The sequence below is a fragment of the Dioscorea cayenensis genome, chromosome 7 (assembly GCF_009730915.1).
Source record: "Dioscorea cayenensis subsp. rotundata cultivar TDr96_F1 chromosome 7, TDr96_F1_v2_PseudoChromosome.rev07_lg8_w22 25.fasta, whole genome shotgun sequence".
NCBI lineage: Eukaryota > Viridiplantae > Streptophyta > Magnoliopsida > Dioscoreales > Dioscoreaceae > Dioscorea > Dioscorea cayenensis.
This window is the reverse complement of record NC_052477.1, coordinates 17,611,686-17,636,478: the sequence shown is the minus strand read 5'-3', so window position 1 is coordinate 17,636,478 and position 24,793 is coordinate 17,611,686. Positions and strand designations below refer to the sequence as shown.

Here is a 24,793-nt window from a genome sequence, read left to right as displayed (position 1 = left end):
CAAGAATAAATTAAAATCATTGGAGTTCATATTTATTTCAAAATATAGTGCATAGTAAAAAAAATCTTCTAGCAATTATACTTTAATACAATAAATATTAAGTTATTTCACTACCCACCGTTATCATCCACGCCAACCGTTGTAACTCACATTCAAATTAATTGCCAGGTTGATGTCAAAATAAATAATTAAACAAATAATTAACCAAAAAAAAATGTTAGTACTTATTCTTTGATTTTCAATGTATGCGAAATGATGCATTTGACCCACTCTTACCAGGATATACATGCAATTGTAGTTTTGAATAATACGTTGGTGACATCATAATAGAAGTTATTCGTTGATTTTTGTCTATGATGCTATAAATGTGTGTAAATAAGGAGGTTAACTCATAATTTATTTTTCATAAAAATTTAGTTTTTCTAGACATATATGTGTGTGTTCAAACTACTTTGTTTTTTATTTATTTATTTATTTATTTTAAATCAGCCTCTAAATTTGAATTGTGCCAAAACACAGAAAACTGTGAAAATAAATATTTTAAATCAAAAGACAAATTCAAACAAATGGATGTTATATTTCATTTCAAAATATAGTAAATAATAATAATAATAATAATAATAATAATAATAATAATAATAATAATAATAATAATAAAATAAATGTTCAAAGATGTCTATTGCAATAAATATTGAGTAATTTCAAGACCTACCAAATAACATTTAAACCAACTAGGTGTTTTAAAACCTGAGCTAACATGTGGTTTCCTCTCAAATTCGGCTCGATCAAAAAAGTTTTTTATTTTTGTTTCTAGAGAGGTGCAGTACAGGACGAGGAGGTAATTTTTTATCAAGAATGTAGGGCTGTGTGATTCTAGTTTTATCTTGCACTATCCCATCTCCTCCCGAAACAATAAAAAAATTATTTATATGTTTTTGTATTATATAGATAATATTTTATTTTAGTTTTCTCTCAATTTTAAATAAAAATAAATAAGATTCACTCAATTATAATAGTTTTGTGTTTTCATTATACTTATACATGTTTAAAAAAAAAACTATTTATTAATTTCTCTCCATACTTTCTTGAAATTCCAAGTTGTGTTGTTATATATTTGTAATGTTTTTATTTAACTTAATATTATAAAATTTTTAATTATCAATGTAGAGAGGGCTGGCGCAAATCTATGGAGACAGTGCAAAATCTGTGGAAGCAGTTGTTATATTAAAAAAATAAAACAAAGAGTAAAACAAACTGAGACCCATTTATGGTGGCGGGCCCCCTTCAGCTCCTCATGGTATTGAGCCTCATTGTCATCACACCAACCAAGGAGGACACCACCCCCTCGACATGCTCAGCTCCCCTAAAATTCACAGGATCCCTGGCAAAATGGATGGCCCCTGCGATCAATCTCGCAACCTATGGGCTTAGCTATTCAAATCTCAATCTGTTTATCCGATCCCTGAAACCATTCCAATTCTAATTTATACTCTTTCAGTTTATCCGATCCCTGAGACCATTCTGTCTGAGATTTCTAAGATTGTGTGAAATTTCTTTTGGAGTCGAGGCAACAATGGAAAGGGCATCCATAACGTAAGCTGGAATGTAATCACTGCAGGTAAGTCTGAGGGTGGACTTGGTATCAGAAATCTTTCAATAGCTAGACACTCTCTTATGGCAAAACATATTTTCCGATATTTGAATAACGACAATGTTTTCTGGGTCGATATTTTGAAATCTAAATATGGTAACATTAATTTTTGGGTCGATCATGCCCCGCCCAATTGCTCTTGGTTCTTCCGGGGACTGTGTAATTCTGCTGCTCATATTAAACACTTTTGTAAAATTCAATCTATCAATCCCTCGAACACCTCTTTCCTGTTGGACCCTTGGTGTTTTGATATCCCCATTGCCCTTAAACCCACTTTTCTTAATATGGATGCTGATTTTCATCATTTTAATATTTCTGATATGATTTGTGATAATAACTGGGATTTCAGTTGCTTTAGATTCATTTTTGGAAATCAAATTGACTATTCTTTTTGTAACTTGGGTTGTATTAATCCCGATTATGATAATGGTTGGGTGTGGAATCCAAAATCTTGTAGTAGCAACATTTCTGCTACTATTTATCATCACTTGAACCACAAATCTTCCTTTTCGGATAATTGGATTGGCTGGAAAATGCTTTGGCGGTTACATGTTGCTCCTCATTTGAAGCATTTTGTCTGGCTTTGTTTTAAGGGTCGCTTATCTACCACCGATTTTCTTTTTAATTTGCATTTAGGCCCGGACATTCCTTGCATTCTTTGTGGTATTTCTAAGGAAACTATTAATCATTTATTTGGGCAATGTCCCAAATCTATCTTTGTCTGGGAGCAGCTCAGCAACTATGTGAACACCACCATCTCTTTTCCTGAGGGATTCTCCTCAGGAAATTGGATCACTAATCCCAGTTATTCACAGTTTACTCTAGCTGTTATTGTGGCGGGTGCTTGGTTTATTTGGAAGAGCCGCTGTGATGCTATTTTCAACAATTCACCTCCAAATTTCTCTGTCATTGTTAACCGATCTATTGCTCATGCTAGAGAACATTCTAACAGCAACAGATGCCTCCTTGGCAAAAAAACTCATTCTATACAACTTCTCTGAAGCTGATGATCATTTTCTATTCACCCATGCGATTCTCAATGAGAGCAGACGGGTAAGAGCAATTGGTTTTTTCTTATCCAGTGCTAATCTCCTTGTTTCATTTGCAAGTTGCCTCTCTCAGCCTGCAGATGATAACTCTTCAGAAGCCTTGCTCGCTTTGGATGTTGTTCTCCAATTTGCGCTGGACTTTCAACTTCCTGTCAAGCATATTTTTAGCGCCTATCATACTAATTTAGCCATGTTGCAGAGACCTGATCATGTTATAGCTTGGCGTCTACACTCTCAAATTTCCAATATCAGGTCTCTTCTGGATATGACTGGCAATGCTCACATTCATGAAATTCCGCACTCCTGGATGGCTCCAGCAACTTTGCTTGCTTCTTATGGTCTTGTGCATCAATCTCTTAACCTCTTCTTGTTTGGAAAAGATCTTCCCTATTGGATTATGAAATCCTTCTTTGATTTTGGTTTTGTTTTTTAATTCTGTTTGTTGCTAGTTGTTTATATTGGTGTTTTTTGTAGTTTTTTTTTTGTTCAGCTCTGTCCTTTATTTCATAATAAATCAGCTTCTCAGTTGAGAAGTTCTTTATCAAAAAAAAAAAATCTCAATTTGTTTCTTGTTGGCAGAGACCTTCCCCGTTGGTTGATGGAAAGCTTTTTAAACTCAAGATTTGTATTTTAATTTCAATAGTTGTCTTAGCTCGTTTGTTTTCTTTTTGAGCTCCAGTGTTGTATTGCTTTTCTCTTGTTGCATCAGCCTCCTAGTTTCCTAGTTTCTGTTTTTCTTCTTTCAAGAAATTAGCCCTTGTTTGGGATTCTTCAAACAAAAAAAAAAGACACCACAAGTTTCAATTACTATGTTCACTTTACGATTTTCTCATAGGAATCAATTGTTAGAAATTTAATCAGAATACGACATACGACATCTAAACATGTAACTATGTCGTATTATAAAACCAAAGTATGACATCTAATATGTCACATTAATTAATTAATTAATATGTAGCGGAAGCAGGATTATTTACCTCTAGCCATAGCAAAGCAAATCAAACAAGACAAACGAACGGACTAAGATCTTCACTTGAAGAAACCAAGGGCTCTTCCAATCTATCCCGTTCTCTCCCGTCAATGGGCTGGGTATTCTTGAGAACATTAGATTGGGGACCCTTGGTGCTGTACTATATATAATCCTTACCATCAAAGGATTAACTCAACTTAAAATTTAAGTAGATCATTATCCAAAGTGTCAATTAGAGTTAACTTAGAATTCCATTAGATAAAGTCATGGACCACTTTATTCAATTTGAATCCAGATTGAATTAATATCAACACAAAATTAATTGAGACTAAAATTCAAACTAACATCAATCAGCAGGCTTCCGTTTTAAAAATGCTTGGATGCAAGAGGAAGAATACTTAAAACTGATTCAATCCACTTGGGAGTTTGGCGCAACAATGGGTGTTCTCGAGCGGCTGTCCAATTGTAGACGAGCCCTCTCGCAATGGGGCACTCACCAGCGACATGTCTTTAAGGAGCGTCTTATTCAATGTGGAAAGCATCTTGGACGCTTATATAGCAAGCAAGATGTAAGCTCTAATATGCAATGTACGGAGTACAGTGGTCAGCTTGAGCAACTCTTAAACCAACAACAAAACTACCACCATCGACCAAATGGTCTATTGGTATATGGGTCGCCGATAGAGCTTTTCACCGATTGGTGAGAGTTCGATTCTCAGCTGAGGGCACATTTCTAGGAGATATGAACGGTTGTGTGCGAGTGATCCCAGCGCCTATGTGTGTGCGGGCCCCACCCCCACTTGCTCCACCGAGGCTTATGCACGCCCTTGACAGTTTAACAAGGCCTTTGGATTGTCTGTTCCTCTTGTCAAAAACAACAACAAAAACTGCTAGAGCCAAAAGAGTCAAGTGCACTCGGATGAAAAATGGAGACGCAAACACATTTCTTTTCATCAAATGCCTTCATCCAGGAGAAGAGAAAATCGCATATCCCGCTTACTTGATCAGACTGGGTCCAGGATAACATGTGAAACTGCAATGCATAATCATATACTTAATTATTTTGACAATTTGTTTACATCAAGAGGTGTCTCTCTGGATGGGTTTAATGGAATCATTCAAAAGAAAGTAACTGACAGGCATAATGCTCTCTTGATGGCGCCATTTACACCCACAGAGATTAAAGCTGCTATGTTTGACTAATGGTTACAACTCAGGTTTTCTTCCAAAAGTCTTGGCTCATAGTGGGAGATGACATCATTTCATTCTCCATTGCTTGTCTTACTTCATGTACAATTCCGGAAGGACTTAATGCCACTACTATTATTCTAATTCTGAAGAAAAGAAACCCAGAGAAGTTAACAGAGTATCGGCAAATTTCTCTATGCGATGTACTTTATAGGTGTGTATCAAAGGTACTTGCAAACCGACTCAAGCACATTCTTCATAGTGTCATCTCCGACAGTCAATCGGCATTTATTCTAAGACGACTCATTTCAGATAATGTAATGGCTGCACATGAAGTTTACCATTACTTGAAGAGAAAAATCAGAGGTGTGGGACGTGTAGTCGCTCTCAAGCTTGACATGGCCAAAAGCTTTCGACCAAGTTGAGTGGGAATTCTTAAGCTTCATGCTAAAGGAATTAGGTTTCACAGAGCATTGGATCAAACTTGTCAACATGTACATCTCTACAGTTGAATACCGGGTTCTAGTAATGGGACACTATCTGATTCTTTTAAACCCTCGCGTGGTCTTCGTCAGGGAGCCCCTTTATCGCCGTATTTATTCTTGCTTTGTGCTGAAGGTCTTTCTTGTTTGCTGCAAAAAGTTGAACAGCAAGGGAGAATTCATGGATGTCAAATTTCCAGGGAAGCACCACTAATCACACATCTATTTTTTGCTGACGACTCCTTGTTTTTCTTCCATGCAAAACCACAGGAATGTACCCAAGTGCTGAAGTGTTTACAAAAGTATGAGAGAGCATCCGGCCAACAAGTGAACTACAACAAATCTAAAAGTCTTTTTTTCAGCGAGAATGTTACTCACGAACATTGTGACTACTTGGGCAGTTTACTTGGAGTTCGAGTGGTGCAACAACCAAGCAAGTACTTGGGGCTGCCTGCAACTGTTGGAAGACGCAAGAGGGAGGTGTTTTTCCTATATTGTAGATAAGACATGGAGGAGGTTGCGGTCGGAAAACGCAAGCTTATCTCCCAAGTTAGCAAAGAAGTGTTGCTAAAGGCCGCTGCACAATCCATCCCTCGCTCTATCTTTTTAAGCTAATTCCTACTTCCAAAGGCCACATGCAAGGAACTTGAGACAATTTTTCACATGACTTTTTGGTGGAGTAAGAATGGATCAGCAGAGAACGGTGTAATTTGGCGCTCTTGGGAAAAACTATGTAAGCCAAAGAATGAGGGTGGAGTTGGTTTCAGAAGGATTCATGAATTTAACCTAGCTCTGCTAGGGAGAAGCAAGCATGGAGACTAGTTAAGAATCCTGACACGTTGGTTGCAAGATTGTACAAAGCTAGATATTACCCATCTTCATCATTAACGCAGGCAAGACATGGAGCTAACCCTAGCTTCATATGGACCAGTCTGCTTTCAGCGCAAGACACTCTCCGGAAGGGACTGGTTTGGTGGGTGGGTGATGGAGCTGTTGGTTGTAATCCTGACTGGATGACATATATGTATGTATCTTTATCTAAGTACGTATTAGCAGGTTATTGTAGGGGTCGTCCAAACTGCAGCAAGGCGCACCGAGCTAGCGGTGATTCCGGACCGAAAAGGCGTGTTTGACCGGCATTTATTGCCTTGTTTTTTTCAAAGATCTTTGTTATTTTTATTTTTCCTTGTTTTTTTCGTGTTCCTTTATAGTATTGAGTATATGTATGTTTTTCTTCAATGAATTAATTGAAGCATATTTCCTTCTTTCGATTCTTCTCTGTGTGATCGAAACTGTGAGGAAGAAGAACAGTGAGTGTCTTCCAGCTCCAGGGGAGGCTTCCATCACCTGGTATCAGAGACAGGTTGGTGTTTGTATGCCTAAGTACCTCCGGCTGGAGGACATGGCCATCTCAACGCAGCAGGCGACGAGAGACAGTGTTATTCCCCTTCAGTATCCTATGCTAACCTCCACAAACTATACAACTTGGGCAATCAAGATGCGGGCTAATATGGATGCCCAAGGTGTGTGGGAGGTGGTGGAACCAACTGCCGGAGTGGCGGTGGATGTGAAGAAAGACAAGGCAGCCATTGCATGCATTTTTCAATCAGTTCCTGAGGATGTGTTGCTTCAAGTTGCTGAAAAAAAGTCCGCAAAGGAAGTGTGGGATTGTTTAAAAACAATATTTGTTGGTGTTGATAGGGTTAAGAAGGCCAAGGTTCTCACACTCAAGAGTGAACTTGAAAATCTAAAGATGTTGGAAACTGACACTGTGGATGTGTTTGCAGGAAAAATGTCAGCTTTGTCTAACAAGTTCAGAGAGCTTGGTGCTCCACTTGACAGTGCTGAACTTGTTAAGAAATTATTCAATTCTATGCCAAGTAACTATCTGCCAGTGCTTGCCTCTCTTGAACAGGTACTGGACATTGATGTGATGCCATTTGAAGAAGCAGTCGGGCGACTCAAAGCTTTTGAGGAGCGTGTAAAGCGAGATGGGAAGCAACCTGAGCGACTTCTCCTCACTCATGAGGAATGGGTTGCACGTACAAAGAAGGAGAGTGGAGGGCAATCCAAGCAAAACGTTGGAAGTGTAGATGGGAGAGGTCGAGACAGATATCCTGGACGTGGGAGAGGAGCTCGAGGAGGGGGAAGCTCATCCAGACCAAATACAGGGAGAGGTAACTGCAGTGGAAGAGATAAAAGCCACATCAAATGCTTTAATTGTGACAAGTTAGGTCACTATGCGTCAGAGTGCTGGAGTCAACGCCGGTATGAAGAGACTAATCTCACCCAAACTTTAGATGAAGAACCAGCCTTACTCTTAACTCAGACTTTGAAAGAGGAGTTCGATGACCAGATGGTGCAAGGTGTTGTGCTATTGAATGAAGAAAGGATAACTCCAAGTCTATTTGTAGCTGAAGATCATGATGATCATTCGGACATGTGGTATCTGGACAATGGTGCCAGTAACCACATGACTGGGAATCGGGCCTTATTTCAAGAGTTGAATGAGAATATTACCGGATCTGTGCGATTTGGAGATAGTTCTACAGTGGGGATCGCAGGAAGAGGTTCGGTTATATTTAAGTGCAAGAACGGTGATCATCGTGTCTTACCAGAGGTGTATTACATTCCACGACTGAGCAGCAATATCATTAGTCTTGGTCAGTTAACTGAAGACGGAGTTGAAGTAAAAATGGTGGGTAATATACTGAAGGTACATGATGAAAATGGGGTGTTACTAATGTCTGTTGAGCGCGCACTGAACAGGCTATATAAAATTAAGCTCGAAAGGGGTGAGCCTGCATGTCTGTTGATGAACTTGGAGAATCCAGCTTGGATCTGGCATGCGAGGCTTGGTCACACAAGCTTCCATATCTTGAGATTGTTGTGTGAAAAGGACCTTGTGTTAGGCTTACCAGACATTGAATATCCAAATGAAGTTTGTGAAAATTGTCTGGCTGCCAAACAGACGAGGCTTCCTTTTCCTCGACAAACACACTACAGAGCAGAAGTGCCACTGATGTTGTTGCATGTAGACTTATGCGGACCCGTGTCACCCAGTACACTTGCTGGTAACAGTTATTTCATGTTAATTGTTGATGATCATAGCCGGATGATGTGGGTTTATATTATGAAAGCAAAGAGTCAAACATTTTTGGAGCTTAGAAAATTTATCAATTGGGTGGAGAACTCATCTGGGCATCGGGTTAAGACGATCAGATCTGACCGTGGAGGTGAATTCCTTTCAAAAGAACTTGTAAATTTGTGCGAAGAGCGGGGAATTGAAAGACAACTGACTGTCCCTTACACACCACGCAGTAACGGCATTGTTGAACGACTGAATCGGACAAAGTGATGGAGATGGCACGATCTATGTTGAAGAGCATGAAAGTGCTCGGTGAATTATGGGGGAGAAGTCGAAGGCATGTCAGTATATATACTCAATCGGTTGCCAACTAAGTCTCTTAAGGATTGTACCCCATTCGAAAAGTGTTGGACCGGAAGGAAGCCACAACTTTCTCATCTCCCGAGTATTCGGGTGTATTGCGCATGCAAAAGTGACTGAACCTCATATACAAAAGCTTGACGACCGGAGCAGAACACTGGTGTATCTCGGCTCAGAAGAAGGATGCAAAGGGTATCGGCTGTTTGATCCAATTCATGGTAAGCTTTATTGTGAGTCGTGATGTCATTTTTTTCAGAAAATGTAGGGTGGAAGTGGAGTAATGATCGTGAAGGAGGTGCACATGCCCCACCAGCTTTTAGTGTCATTACTACACTCGGAGAATCCTCAAATGATGTCATGCCAACACCGACTAACCTAGAGGAAAGCACAACAAGTACTAGAAGTGAAGGCAATGATGTTGCAACTGGCTCAAGGGAAGACATAAGAAATAGTCCCATATCACAACCCACACCACTTTCATTTAATTCAACTGAGTCTTCATCAACTGAACTGTCACCAACAAACTGGGAAGTTGCTCACCGCTACCGTACTTTGACTGATCTATATGATGAAACTGAAGAGTTGCAACCATTTGATGAACTCTTAATGGTGGATACTGATGAGCCTAGTACTTTTCAGGAAGCTGCTGAGAGTGGTGACTGGATGAAAGCAATGTTAGAAGAATTGAAATCTATAGAAGAGAATAGAACATGGTTTCTTACTGTTTTGCCATCCCAGCATAAAGCCATTGGGTTAAAGTGGGTATACAAATTGAAGAGGGATTCAAAGGGAAATGTGATTAAACACAAGGCAAGACTGGTTGCAAAGGGGTACTCACAGCGCCAGGGGATCGACTTTGAAGAAGTGTTTGCTCCTGTTGCTCGTCTAGATACAGTGAGATTAATACTCGCAGTGGCTGTGAATCGCAAGTGGGAAGTTCATCATATGGATGTGAAGTCCGCGTTTCTGAATGGGAGCATTGCTGAGGAGGTTTATGTGGCTCAACCGGAGGGTTTTATTGTGAAAGGAAAAGAGCATATGGTCTATCGACTGTCTAAAGCTCTGTATGGGCTGCGTCAAGCTCCCCGGGCTTGGAATGCACACTTAGATGAGAGCTTAAAGGATCTTAAATTCAGAAGATGCTCACAATAGTATGCACTCTATATCCGAGGAAAGGATGAGGCTGAGATCATCATAGGAGTATACGTGGATGATCTTATAATCACTGGAAGGTGTACCAATGAACTCCAACAATTCAAGAGGGAGATGATGTGCAAGTTCAAAATGAGTGACCTAGGCAAGCTAACTCATTATCTTAGCATTGAAGTAGAACAAAGATATGGAGAAACAACTCTCAAGCAGTCTCAGTATGCAAAGAAAATATTACAAATGACTGGGCTATTGGAATGTAATTCAGCCAAACATCCTATGGAACATAAACTTCGACTGCACAAGGATCTTAATGGTGAACTTGTTGATGCCACAGAGTATCGTCGCATCATTGGGTGTCTAAGATATCTGTTACATACAAGACCAGATCTTTCTTTTGCTGTTGGCATGGTCGAGTAGATATATGGAGAGACCTACAAAGGCGCATTACATGGCAGGGTGAAACACATACTCGAGGTACTTGAAAGGTACCATATCTTTTTGGTCTTAAATACACGTGAGGAGATCATGGTGTGCATCTTTGTTGTTATTCGATAGTGATCTAGCAGAGCGACTTAGATGATAGAAGGAGTACAGGGGGGCATGGTGTTCTACTTCAACAATTGTCCTGTATCTTGGTCATCACAGAAGCAACGCACTGTCGCCCTTTCCACTTGTGAAGCAGAACTTATGGCTGCAGCTGCTGCAACTTGTCAGGCTATTTGGTTGATGGGCGTTCTCAAGGAGATGATCGGGTCTCATCCATCGAAGACAACACTTTTTTTGTTGATAATCAATCGGCCATGGATTCGATAAAAAAACCCGCTCACCACGCATCGAAGCAAAACATATTGATACCCGATTTTTATTTCATCCGTGAGTGTGTTGAACATGGGCAAATCCAAGTTAGGCATGTAAATTCCAATGAACAAAGGGCTGACATCATGACCAAGGCATTACTGAGCACAAAGTTCATTCTCATGCGGGAGTTGTTGGGTGTTCGTGACTTGGATTCCAGCCAGGATTAAGGGGAGGTTTGTTGGTTGTAATCTCGATCTGGATGACATATATGTATGTATCTTTATCTAAGTACGTATTAGCGAGGTTATTGTGGGGTCATCCAACTGCAGTCGCCGGTGAGCTAGCGGTGATTCCGGACTGAAAAGGCGTGTTTGATCGGCATTTATTGCCTTGTTTTTTTCAAAGATCTTTGTTATTTTATTTTCCTTGTTTTTCGTGTTCCTTTATAGTATTGAGTATATGTATGTTTTTCTTCAATGAATTAAAGTAAGCATATTTCCTTCTTTCGATTCTTCTCTGTGTGATCGAAACTGTGAGGAAGAAGAACAGTGAGTGTCTTCCAGCTCCAGGGGAGGCTTCCATCAGGAGCGCAGGTGAACATTTGGAATGATCCTTGGCTTCCAATGGTGGGTGATCCATATGTGCATACCCAACCAATACGGGGACATGGAGACATGAGGGTAAAAGATCTCATTACACCTGCAAAAGAATGGAATACAAATCTTATATAATCTATTTTTTGTGAACGAGATGCAAATGCCATTCTCCAAATACCTCTCCCTTTGCGGCCAATTATGGATCATCTCGGTAGGCGGGTGAGACGACTAATGGAACTTACTCAGTAAAGAGCGCATATAGGACCCTTATCATGATGCACTCTCCTCACCATCCTCCTGAAATATCTCAGGTTTGGCAACATATTTGGAAGTTATCAATCCTGGCAAAGGTGCGACTTTTCATCTGGAGAGCATGTCATAACATCCTACCAACGGATCCACCCTCGCATTGGCGAAATATATAATTCATGAGTGTCATCGCCACTTGCTGTCATGGAGATGCAGAGACAATAGAACATGCCCTGTTGGAGTGCTCCTTTGCTCGTGAAGTATGGGCGTTAGCTAATTTTAGAGAAACACTCCCAGAAACCGAATCTCTAAAGGAGCGATGGACCACATTTGTAGAACGGGCTACACATGAAGATCAAAGTAGAAGTGCAATCTTGATGTGGGGTATTTGGAACCATCGCAACGAGCTTCTTTGGAGGGGAAGGTGATTGCCTCCCGTCGCTCGTGTTGTTCAATAGGCGAAGGTTATGTTTGATTAATGGCAGGCCTTGCATGTCACACCTTCAAGCTCATCCATGTGTGGATCTGACACTCATAAATGGTTTAAACCTCAACGTGGAGTAATGTGGATGCAACATGGGAGGCACGGTCGAAGCGATCCACCTTTGATGCTCTCATACGAAATGATGAAGGCCAATTTATATAGGCCATACAAAGGCCACTTCCATTCTCTCCGGATCCCACATTAGCCGAGGCTTTAGGGTTGCGGAGGACTTACTCACTAATGGTTTGATTGTTGTTGGCTCACTGTTAGGAGTGGTTTTGGGAGATTGCTTATCTTTGCTTTCTCTCATGACTGGTGTTGTACTTTATTTTGTTAGAAGGACTGCCAACAAAGTTACTCATGCTTTAGCCAAGGCAGTTGGGAGTAGCACAAGTCAAATGGAGTGGGATTTTAATCCCCCAAACTTCATTAGAGATGTACTCTATTTTGACTTGCTTAATGAAGTTCTTTAATTTTCACAAAAAAAAAAAAAGTTCACAATAAAATTAATAATTGAACAATTAAATAACCTTAAAAAAACAAACAAACAAACAAACACGGCACTATGTGCATGTTGCTTGAGTAGAGTAAGATCAATAACCCAGTCATTGTATTTAAGATTGTTTTTCAAAAAAAAAAAATTGACTAGAAAAAATGTTATTAGTTCTAAACTAAACAGTGAAAAATAATAAATAAATAAATTCTAAAATTTTGAAAAAAATTTGCAACGTTTCTAAGGAAAATAACCGCTAGTTTAGACCGTTGTCAACATTGAAGAGGGAGTCGGGCTCTCCACGTTTATGTATTGTTCCTCGTAATTAGTTGAAAGTTGTAACTAAGCTTGCTTCTCATGGCACATGTCTTCATCAGTTATCTCTTTTCCATTCTGGGCATGATCGTCCGCATTGGCTCATGAAATCTTTTTGTGAAACTGGATTTGTTTTCTAGTGTTTTGCTTATTTTGTTCAGTTTAGTTTCCTTCAGATTTTCCCTGTTTTCTGTTTGATTGTAATTTCCCAGTTTTTTCAATAAAAGCCTTTGGGCTCCTTTTATAAAAAAAAAAAACATTGAAGAGGGAGTCAGATAAACAAGGAATATTCCAACCTTATTTACTAAATAATGATGGAACTTTTTTTGAGTTAGTTCTCATCCTTATTTCCCTTTTTTTTTTTGCAAATTTGATACGATGTCAGGGAGAACTTGTATTCTACCCAATCACAAATGTAAGAGCTAATTATAAGATGAGTACGTACAGGGGATGGAAGATGAGGAGATTTTAACTTTGAGTTAGAGGAGAAGGTGTAGATCTTGCTTCTTGGCTTGCCAAATATGAAGTCGGTGTCCATGTGTAAACGAGGAGGCCGGCAAGGAGTATGGCTGCTCCTGATACAAAGCCTGCAGGAAGGGAAGACGCCACACCGATATATGGCAAAGGAAGCGTGAACGCATAGATCGAAAGAGGAACTGTTTGGAAACAAGAAAACATAAACTCGGTCATGTCTTACAACTTGAATTGTTTGCTGAAGAATGACAAAAAGAATAACAGATACCAGAACAAGCATTTCCAAAAATTTGCTTTGATGGAACCAGCGCACAAGTTATGGAAAACTTCGCTTTTGCCAACATGGACTTGATGTTCTTGTTGGTTTTCTAGACCAAGGATCAATGACTTATCTCATAAGTCTAGAAATGAAGGAAAACCACGAAATTATGTTGATAGGGATGTTCACTACGGCCTCTTAAACATTCAAAATTTTAATAGCATAGATTGCGGAGTGACAGGCACCTCTATAACATTGTTATTCTCAACATCTCTAGAACCAAATTAGATAGTTCTGACTTCTGAGCATAGCTCATTCCAAGATATAGATTACCTCCGTCACAACAAGCTAAAACTAATGTGATTTGACTAATCAAAATGGTAAACCAGTGCTAATATATAAGCTCTTGTAAAGGTTGCGGTTGCAACTTCAAATCCTACAGGTCATGATGTGGGATACAATGTTTGACATCCCAAGAAGACTGCCATTTTCCACAGAAGCGGCAGGGCATAAAACAACTTAGAGAAACTGAAAGATTATTCTCTCAATTGGTCAAATACAAGTAATCTTCAAAACCAATCAGATCAGTCTCACACAATGCAAGTATGAACAATATCAAGAAATTATGCTTACTAGCTTCAGATGCTAAACATCCAGGGCAATTATCATGATTGAAAAACATGCCATCTGAGAAACACTATAATTAGTTCTACTACTGCATAGTATTGACAATGCATTTGCACAGGCAAAATAATAATGGCACCATGTAGCAAAGTAAAAGATTAGTGATCAAATATATGAACCAACCTGAGAAAGTTGATGCGAGGCAAGATACAACTGCTGAGGATATTTTGAGAAGGTGAAGTAGTGATATATTATATGCCATATTAACCATTACAAATAATAATGGTAGCAGCGGTGCTCCAGCACATTCTGTCAGAAGAAGATCATGTGAGTGAGATGTCAGTGGTAGCTCAATTAGCAAATCAATTTGAGTTCATTAACCTATACTCAGGAAATTAAGAACATAAAATAAATCAAATAATTGAGAAACATCATGTGTAACAGTTCGTCCAAATCAGTGGTAGACTTGCAGTTTCTTTGATGAAAAGTTTAAAAATTAGCATATTTCTAATGTATGACAAAAAAGGAACTAAATAAAACATGCAAAAATCATCATGACTAACAAAATAACAAATTATAGGATAAGATTTTACAGCAATGACAAATGTTTCATGTAGAAGATTGAAAATGAGACACAGATAACAATAAATGTAGACAAGGTGAACAACTTAGTACCAATATGTGCAACGCATTCACATTGAAGATTTAGACATAATACTAAACATGAATTAACATGGTCAATAACTACACTAACAACTGTCACATAAGCTTAGAATCAAAGAATGAAATTAAAAATATCTTTTTTTGAAAAGTATATCGTGGATAATGTCATCACCAAAGTAAAGATCACAGCATAAGCATAACATCCTAATAAATGCAGTTCTTTTTGACATACCATTTCTATTTCCAGTATAATTGCAACATTATTAAGCATTAAGCAATGAAGAAATTATCCCTCCTCACAGCAGATTTTCAATAAAAGTCAATGCCACCTACAAATATTAATAAGTCAAATGTCGGCAGTAACATGTTGAATCCATTTAGGATCAATATCCTTGCAGAGACTCTTACCAAATGAGCAATCATAGATAACCCATGCTTACTTGAATTCCTCCTTCAGTTAATACCATATTTATTAGCACTAAATTATTAAAAATTGACTTGCTAGCAACATTTTTTGGCTTGAGCTTTAATAACAAAAGTAACTTGAACGGAAAAAATTTACAATTTGTTCCAAGGCATACCACTTGCTAGAGAACCCATATTCAGAAAGCAAGCTGTGCCATCTTTAATGTACATTGGCAGCTGACTGAATGGAACACCCCATAACTTGGACAAAAAAGGAAGTAGAAGACAGATAAAAAGTGCCTGCATTACATTCAGCACAAGCATTCACATTCAGTTTTTCTTTATTACACCTCACAGAGCAAAATTCATTTTAAACAAGAGATTGTTAAATCACCTTTCTACTAATGAAAACCTCAAGAACAATAATTGGATGAAATACTAAAAACTTTCTTGTGAAGCATCAAATATTCAATCTAGTCTTACGATAAATATAAACTTGTAGGTGATTATAAAGAGTCAGATGCATTGCCATAATAGATAGAAATTCGCATAACATCAAATGAAACAAGTATACCTAAGAAATAGACTGCAAAATTGGATTGATGATAATGGATAAATTCTTACTTGGAAAGCAGATCCAAAAGAATTCACCACAAAAAGGTCAACTGATCCAGCCTGCAGAATGTAGGCAACAAGTGTGAACAAATTTAATATCAACTACAAACAATAGCATCACAATTAAAAAAAAAACAGGTATACATTGAAATAAAAAAAAAAAGGTATTGTAAAAGCAAATTTTGTGTAACAACTAGAAGAGATGCTGAAGACAATACCTTCAATTGCCGGCTGGTATCCAAGAATATTACCTCCTAAAATTTACAATAACATTGAGTTGCATTAGCAAAAATTACATGCAAAGATATGTCATAGTTGGTTAAAGTTCACCTTTAATACTGTATCAGCAGCTTGAAAGAAAAAGGAAGTTATCATCAAAAGTGTCCAGAAGATTCCAGCTTCTTTCAGGGAAAGCCCACCAGAACCACTGAACAAGCAAAAGAAAGACGATATTCAGATATTTCCATGGCAAATAGAACAAATATTTTAAAATAATTTCCATAAACAAGAATTGGGAAATTATACATAAAGCAGTAACTAATTAGAATAAAAGACAGAAGTTGAACAAAGGCAATACAGAACCAACTCAAATGACAACCACATCATCATAAAAAGTGTGGTTTGTAGGTTGAAGGATCTTTAATACACATTAAGTTCAAGCCATTGTCACGATTGAATCATTGTTTTTGGCATCCAAAAATATTTTTTTGGCCGACTATTTTCAACCAACAATATAATGTTACCACATCTTACTCCCGATGTCCTATTTCAGTACTCTCCCTGGGTTATAACAAAGTATCTTTTTCTTGAAGGATATTAAATACATTTTTTGTTGAAGCCATTGTCATGATCGAATCATTGTGCGGGCATTCAAAAATATATTTGTTGCCAACTATTTTCAGCCAACAGCATAAAAGTAATGACATCTTACTCCTGACGTCCTATTTTGCTATTCTGCAGGGCCTATACCAAAGTATTTCTGAACCTCCGTAGTTATTAATCTATGTTTCTTGAAAATTGATTACTGTTCTCACTTAAAGAAAAACAAACATGCAGAAAATGTAGTATTTTCTGGAAAATTCATTATTAAATGTTAAATATTCTACAAAAATCTTGCTAATAAAACTGTGTTCTCTTAGTTATATCTCAGAATTCATCAAAAAAAAAAAAATATCAGCTGGTGCAAGTTTAACAAATCTTCACTTCAACAAAGGAGAAAAAAAAGTTTAATCTGTAAAACACCATAGAGCTCCTAACAATCCTCGTTTAGCTCGGATGAAGTTATTGTTTTGATCATGGATACTTATCTTAAAAAATTAGAATCATGACAACATAAATGGTAGGCAAGTTGAATTGTTAAATCCATTAGTAAAATGAGGAACAAGACAAGCCGGAATATGAGTGACAATGTAAGAGATCAATATCCAATCGAGTTTCTTCACTCCTAGCTTTCCATGAATAAGGCAATTTCTGGTCTACACTAGATATAGTCAAGTTTTCCACTTTGAACAAATATTTAAAGTTAATTATATTTTGAACGCCCACTGGAAACAGATTTAGCCAGAGAAAAAACTTTCTTGCAGCTAAATACCCCATGTTTCTTTCAGCATTTGTAATTTTGCTTCCGAATGTGATGAAGAGATCAAGAAAAATCTATTCATCTGAATTTATAAATTTTATTTCACTTAATCTACAATTTATCCTGATATTTAGCCAACAAGATTTTGGAAATAAAGAAAAGAGCTTGGCCCCTATTTATTGAAAGGGGCATTTAATACGAAAGGATCAAGTAGTCCATAACAGGGATGGGCAAACATAAACCTTACGCATGTGAATAGGTTGTTTCAAAGCTTAGGCTCTTGTACTCGTGTATTAAGAAGATCAATAGAGTTTTGAAAGGAGGGATGTTGCAACAAACACTTCAAATCAGAAATTTGCAAACCTAATTTAAATTGCTCATTTCCTCTGCCCACTTTTGAATGACTTTGACAAGGTCAAGCTGAAGTCATTTGAATGCAAAGAAAGGATTTAGAAAATAGGCAAAACTAACTTCCTACACCTTAAACTAAAAAAAAAAAAATGTAAACTAGTTGAACCAAGTTCACATTCCTGTTTCCATCTTCATACAACCAAACTTAAAATGGACGACTAGTAATTGTTGATGGAAATTGTAAACAGAGACACCTTCTGGTTGGCTTGCCATGTACAGATATCTTCAAGGCATTGCACAGAGTAAATGAAAATGAGTAAAGAAAGGTGCCAATGAAGTTGCATTAATGTTACCCAATATAGACATTTCTTAAAATAATTATATCATGCAGTAGTTCTCATCAGTCACATTAGGTGTAGGTGACCATGTGATTATGTTTGTCTGGATGCATATCATCAAAAGCTGTAAACATTTATGATATTTGTGATTTTTGAAATGAAGCTATTGATAAGATGTGTTTGTTGTTGTTCAATGTAATGATGAGTATTATCTCCTTCTATTTATAAAAATAAAGTCGTTTAGTTACAACACAGGTATAAAATTTAAAACTTGGTAACTGCTATCGCTATCTAAAATAATTATTTATGTCGCAAAAACTTTGCAAGTAAAATTAATACTTAAATGATCATAATTTACACAAATGTGCCATCAAAATCATGCAGCAAGAGATCTAGAACTAAATCAGAAGAAAGAACAATTAAAGAAATCACCGCAATAGGTTCATTTTGAATCATTTGCTATCCTTAGAAAATTACCTTGCCACTGTTATTAGGATGCCAGCAGTTATAAGCACGCATCCAAGTAACTGATTAGCCCGATATCTTCTCCCAAGGAAAGTGACAGACAATAAAAGTTGCCAAACAAGAAAGGTCTGCAAAGAACATCATTGAATATTATTCTGCTATTGGACTAATTCAATTTTAGTAAGACAAAAGGTTGGTTCAGTCTCACCTGTGATAATATTGGAATTGATGCCCCAGAAAGAACAGCTGCCCAAAACAAATTTACAGAAATAAATAGTACACAGAAAATGCTCAGAAATAAGCCATTATCAATAGCTAATTAACAGCTTGAGTTCATTATAATTTAAAAGATTAAATTAGAAGTTAGAACAGAAAACCACCTCATCAGCCACCTACATATTATAGTATCATGTATCATATGAGGTTCTTATAAGCAGAAGAAGGTAATAATTACAAAATAAATTTAGAACAGTAATACAGATATTTATAACTGTAATAATGACACTGAATGGAACATAGTTTTACAGTTTGTTTAGAAGAAGGGTCGGATAAAACTTACTAAAATACCTTTCATCATGAAAAAATGTTCTTTATCAAAATATTTAAATAAAAGAGTTGTTTTTCTTAAAATATCCATTGACAAAGCAAATAAAAATTTTGTTCATTGAACAAAGATCCATAACGGTGTATGTGACATGTGACATAAAAAAATCTACAGTATTTTGGAAGTGACATTTTCATATGGAGCAAACAAGGAAACTAGAAAAGTAACGAAGGAAGGATGAGAACAAAAAACAGAAGCCATGGGTGAAGGTAAACCACACCCTAGACTGTTATAATACTATTGACATGTTATAATCCTAGCCAAGTACACATTGTAATTTTCAGTTATCAGAGAAGCATTGCCTACATAAGTAACTCCAATTTTCTATAACAAGCAACCACAAATTACTTTTTCAGTGAACTAGTACGAGAAAAGCATGGTGTTGCGATGACCGTGACTGCATCTACCTTTTTTCTGCATCTAAGACAATGATGGCATATTGATTTCATTGATCACCATGAAATTTCTTTTATAAAATCAGCTTGGAATCCATTACACTCATCACATCAAATACAAGGAAATTCTAAGAAAATGAATTTTACAATGCAAAGGTATGAAAAACTAGAGTGCAAAAGAAATCAGAAAAGCTTTTGGAAAAACTAAAAACGGTAATCAAATATAGTTCACCTCCAGCAGCCATTCCACATGCTGCTCCCAAAGCCTCCAAGAGTCCCACAGCAAGGAAAGGAGTCTTTGGTAAGGAAAGCATCTCATCTGTGACAATGCCAGCTTGATAGCGGCAATACAAAATGGAGAAGTACACCAGCACATATCTAATAAACAAACAACAGCATATTGTTAAAATGTACAGAATACAGAGAGATACAAATATGTAAATTTATGTGTTACTTTTTCATATTTCAATTAATTTTGGAAGATACCTATATAAAATCTCTCCCAAATTTTCTTTAATATAATTATCCACATGGTGATTTTTATTTTCTGAACTTAAAAGTCTAAATTGATTACAACATAATACGTGCCTTCAGTAAGATACTTACAGCCATTTTGGTCACGCATGGGATCTGTGTTTAAGACATAGGAGTATGTATTGAGTTCCATTTCTTACAAAGGCATTCAATTTCGGTAGAGGAAAGGAAAGAAAACTATTGGAAGTTTTTTTGTTGTGCTTTGTTCACAGAAGAAAAGAAAATGGATAAGCAAGTGAAAGAAAATGTATAGATAACTCAAACTTCTATTTTCCTCTATCGTCTCTCAACATGAACAAAATTCTAAGGTATATCATTAGAATGAAATTAGACATGACAGTCTTAGGAAGAAACCACAATCCTTTCATATTGAAATCTCAAATCCATAATAACAAATATATTTATTTCAGAGTGCCAATAGAGCTGCTATCTATCCTGTCCCCATCAATACAGAAGCATAATCGCTGTGTTAAAATCCAGTTGAAGTTCAGAGAAATAAGAAAGCTGGATTAATGATTAAGCATATGAAAATAAATACTATGCATAAATCACAGTCTATTTTGGATACATAGATTTGATGAATCTCACTCAAAGAAAGTTGACCTTTCAAAATCTAAACCACCAATCACATGTTTAAGTTGGAAACAAGCACTAGACAAACTTGGCTGCAAAGCCTTGGACAGATTTGTATTCATCACATCATAAAGGAGTCTAGCAGCCACTCACAGATGACTGGAGACAGGAGTCACAATGAAACGTGATAAATAAGCTGAATGAGCCCTCTTTTACGAATTCTCATATGCTATCATATACAGATAGAGGGAATGTTTTGAGTGGAGAAAAATCAAGGAAGTATACAACTATAACACCATGCCTTAGAGACGTTTGTAAACCAAAGATGTGAACAAAAGTAGTCACGTGCACTAAATTCCATCCATCTCCTTCTGCCAGCAACACTAAAACCTAAGTAGGCAAGGCCCTCAAAAACCCCGAAGTTGAACAAAAGTCTGTTGGGTGATGACCACATGCAGAAGACACAAGTGGGGTGTATGGGTCCCTTCTGAGAAATTTCAAAGATGGTGAACATACTAAATTTAAAAATTAGAAGAAAAACAACAAAATTCAAATCAGCTGTTCGAGGCCACACATAAGGAATTATTGCAATGATTGATCCAGGCTATGTAATTTCGGCTGATGGTTAGAACCTGTTTAACTGAATCTTAACAGTAAAATTTAAAATTAGAAAACCAAACTATTATCCGATTATTGTCCTTTTTTTTTTAAAAAAAAAAGAAAAAGCCTTTCTTCATTACGTGACGTAAAAAAGTAAAATTTTATATCTTTCTCTCACTTTCGAAAACATCTCAACGTCGACAGCACAAACACACGAATCTCCAAGTCTATTGAACGGCCAGTTCGTACAGTTTCGATCCACCCTCACGAAATTGGCATACACACACAGAGGACACGAATCTGAAATTCAAGAGAGAGAAGAAGAAGCACACACCCGAACGTCGCGAGCTGAGCGAGAAAGAAAGGGTAGTGCTTAAGCGGCACCAACGCGAGCTTGTAAAGTACCCGATTCCCCGTCCCTAGAGCCACAGTCATCGCCGCCGCCGCCACCACCTCCACCCTCTTCTTCCTCTCCGCCGCTCTCTCGTTTACTTCACCAATCACCTCCCCCAACGCGCTCAAACACACAACCCTCGCCGATCGTCGCGATTGCGCACAGCGACGAACCAAGTCCGGCTCCAGAACGCACAGCATGCTCCGCAACTGCCGCGATCGCATGGCCTGAACGGTGGCGCCATGGTGCGGGATCAAGAGATGGGGGGCTGGACAAGCTGAGGGTTGGCTCGGAAGAGGATGATGGGATCGGAGGATTTGGGGAGCCTGAAGGTGATTGCGGACATCGCGGGATCGATTTGTTGAGAATCGGGAGGGAAGGAAGAGGAGGAGATGGGATGGGGGTATGATGGCGTAGTTCGTTGTGGGGGAGCGGAGGAAAGGACGTGGGCCTGCGCCGTCGCCGCTTACCCTCTGCTTTTAAGAGAAAATAAAGTGGCAGGTCCTTTGTCGCTTTGTAGCTCGTGCAGTCAGGGAGATGTATAATCCAGTACAGCGAACGTTGTATTGGGCAAACAAATTATTGGAGAGTGGTATGATTAACCGTAGTAGGACAGCGATGGGAGTACCCTACTATAGTCTATTACATTCATCTTGCTAGTAATTGGTTTGTCCCAAATATAATACGCTAAATTTGTTCATATGTTGGCATTTTAGGGTGGGTCCAATGTTTTTAAACCCGGACGGACCGGCGATCCGGCAAGCAAACCCGAGAACCCGATTACGTGAGTCCGGTCCGGGTTTCTATTAAATATTGACCAAAACTTGAACCGGTCAAAACCCACTCAAAGCTGGTGAACCCGTACTGGTTTGACTGAGACCCGAGTCAAAACCCAGTTCGGCTATTTTTTTGGTTTTTATCAAAAATAAAAAAGAGAGAGCTTGCATGTAATATAAGTCTCTTCTCCACCCGTCTCCGTAGCTTCCCTCTTTGACCGAGCCTCTCCCCATCGGACCATCATCGGACCTACGATAGTCACCTGTAGTAGCCCGCCCGATAGCCACCGGACCATCACGGACCACCACCGGGAGGTGAGTCAAAAAGCAAAACCCCTAGATCTAGATCTCTTTTTCTTTTTTCTTTTTTAGTTATTTCATGTTGTTGTAACGTTGTTGTTGTTTTATTGATTCATTCTTTTGTTTTTGGTTTTAGTTTGTGTTTTTTTAGTTTTGAAGTTCAGGAAATGTGAGTTCTTTGTTGTTTAAAAATTTTTAAATGAATTGGCTTTGTGATTTAGTGTTTTAAGGGGGCGTTGATTTTGTTTTTTGTTGTAGTTTGTGTTTTTTGGTTTTTAAGTTCAGGGAATGTGAGTTCTTTGATATTTAAATGAATTGCCTTGTGATTTTTTTTTTTGGTTTTGATTATGTGTTGGTAACTTGGTATGAGTTGAAGATTGTGAGGAAAGAAAAGGGATTTGTGATGTTAATTGATTAGAAAATAAAGTTATTGGATGACAAAGAGAATGGAATTTTTGAATACTTTGAAGTTGTTGGATGTTCTTTGCTGTTTGTTTTCTACTCATTTTTGTGTTTTTGGATTGATTTTGATTATTGGCATGAATTAAAGGAAATTTTTATTGATTGATTAGTGTGAGCTAATGGAAATTTTATTGTTGATTGATTGGCTAATAAAGTCATTGGATGTTGAAAGAGCATGGCATTTATGTACTTTTGCAGTTACTGAATGTTGAAGAGCATGAAATTTACTGCTTTTGTAGTAATTGGATGTTCTTTTTCTATCTTCGCTTGTCCAATTTATGAATTAATTGCTCAAGTTTTTTTCATTTTCATTGATTTTGATTATTTTGGGTGGTGGAAGAGGAGGTTGAAGGAGAACTTGCCTTTGATGAGTTAGAGTCTATGTTGGAGGAGCAACCAAGAATTAGTGAAGAATCAACCAACTTTTCTAAAGGTAAATTTTATTAGTTTTTTGAAATATTATCCTTTAATAACTAATGTTTTTCATACTTAATTATATATATATTTTTTGAGGTATTGAAGATGACATGGTTACCGTTGAGGAGGATGATAATGCAATGATTGATGTTGGAAGAATGACTAGCAATGATTTAGATGAAGAAGATTGGCTCACATCTCCTCCAAAAAATTAAATTGAAATGTTTAGATATGTTTAGTTATGTTATATATTGTTGGATCGGTGGCTTTTACTTTGATGTTTCTCAAAACATTATTATGTACTTTTGTTATGTTTTGGTATGTGATATGATGTTGCATTGTTGTGGAGTTTTCTTATTTCTCAAAACATGACATGTATCTTTTATATGGTTTGTTATTAACTTATTATATTGTTATGAACTATGTTGTATGAGTTATGTTGTTATTGTTGTTATGTTTTATAGAGTTGTATTTTTTATGTATTTTGTCATGAATTTTGATGTTGTTATGTCAGTATTATGCAGGAAAACAAAGTACAAAAAATATTTTTATAGTGGATGTTATTATATATATATATAATATTTATGACGTCATCCGGTCCGACCAAAACGGTTCATCCGGTCGGACCGACTGACCCATGACCCAATGATGAGACTGGTTCACTTCCCGGTCCGGGTTTAAAAACATTGGGTGGGTCAGACTTAGGGGTGGCAATACTTGTCGGGGGCGGCTGTCCAGTTTTGTTTTGTTTGACCCGGAACAAAATAGGTTTAAAAAGAAGTTGTCTTAGTGTAAATTGGGCCCAAAATACAGTTGATTGTCCAGATTTAAATTTAAGGTGAGTCTAAATATAAAAATTTTTACCTCTAAAATTTAGAAAGGTCACAATCTTAAGCTAATGGTTTTAAGTCCAATCTTCCAAAAAAACTTCAAACATATATTTTCATTTTTCTTTATTAAGATTTGGATTTTTTTGTTTAATTTGAGTTAGTTTAAATTGTTTGATGCTTTTTTTATTTTTATTTTATGTGAATTCAATTATTTTTTTATAATTTAATATTTGAGTTAAATTTATTATAGCTTGTAGAAT

The 24,793-nt window shown here is 37.3% G+C and overlaps 2 protein-coding genes across 5 annotated transcripts; one reads left to right on the top strand and one right to left on the bottom strand.

Moving 5' to 3' along the window:
• Window positions 1-1,359: 1,359 nt before the first annotated feature.
• Window positions 1,360-3,255, top strand: LOC120265741. Of its 3 annotated transcripts, none has more exons than XR_005537729.1 (2): window positions 1,360-2,704; window positions 2,781-3,255. XR_005537729.1 is itself a non-coding variant. In XM_039273698.1 (2 exons), exon 2 carries the CDS (start codon window positions 2,522-2,524, stop codon window positions 3,131-3,133), a length of 612 nt encoding a protein of 203 aa, XP_039129632.1. In that variant the 5' UTR covers window positions 1,360-1,618; window positions 2,383-2,521; the 3' UTR covers window positions 3,134-3,255. The 3 variants fall into 3 exon arrangements, 2 of the variants coding, with proteins under 2 accessions (XP_039129632.1, XP_039129633.1); XM_039273698.1 differs by having other exon boundaries at window positions 1,360-1,618; window positions 2,383-3,255; XM_039273699.1 differs by having other exon boundaries at window positions 2,774-3,255.
• A 9,973-nt stretch (window positions 3,256-13,228) lies between these two features.
• On the bottom strand, window positions 13,229-22,009 carry LOC120265908 (protein CLT1, chloroplastic-like). Of its 2 annotated transcripts, none has more exons than XM_039273865.1 (10): window positions 21,689-22,009; window positions 19,880-20,025; window positions 18,857-18,894; window positions 18,661-18,776; window positions 16,246-16,342; window positions 16,134-16,169; window positions 15,925-15,975; window positions 15,477-15,600; window positions 14,416-14,541; window positions 13,229-13,531 (listed from the first exon to the last, which is right to left on the bottom strand). In XM_039273865.1, exons 1-10 carry the CDS (start codon window positions 21,970-21,972, stop codon window positions 13,344-13,346), a joined length of 1,206 nt encoding a protein of 401 aa, XP_039129799.1. In that variant the 5' UTR covers window positions 21,973-22,009; the 3' UTR covers window positions 13,229-13,343. The 2 variants fall into 2 exon arrangements, with proteins under 2 accessions (XP_039129799.1, XP_039129800.1); XM_039273866.1 differs by lacking the exon at window positions 21,689-22,009 and adding an exon at window positions 20,785-21,137.
• Between the last annotated feature and the right edge of the window lie 2,784 nt (window positions 22,010-24,793).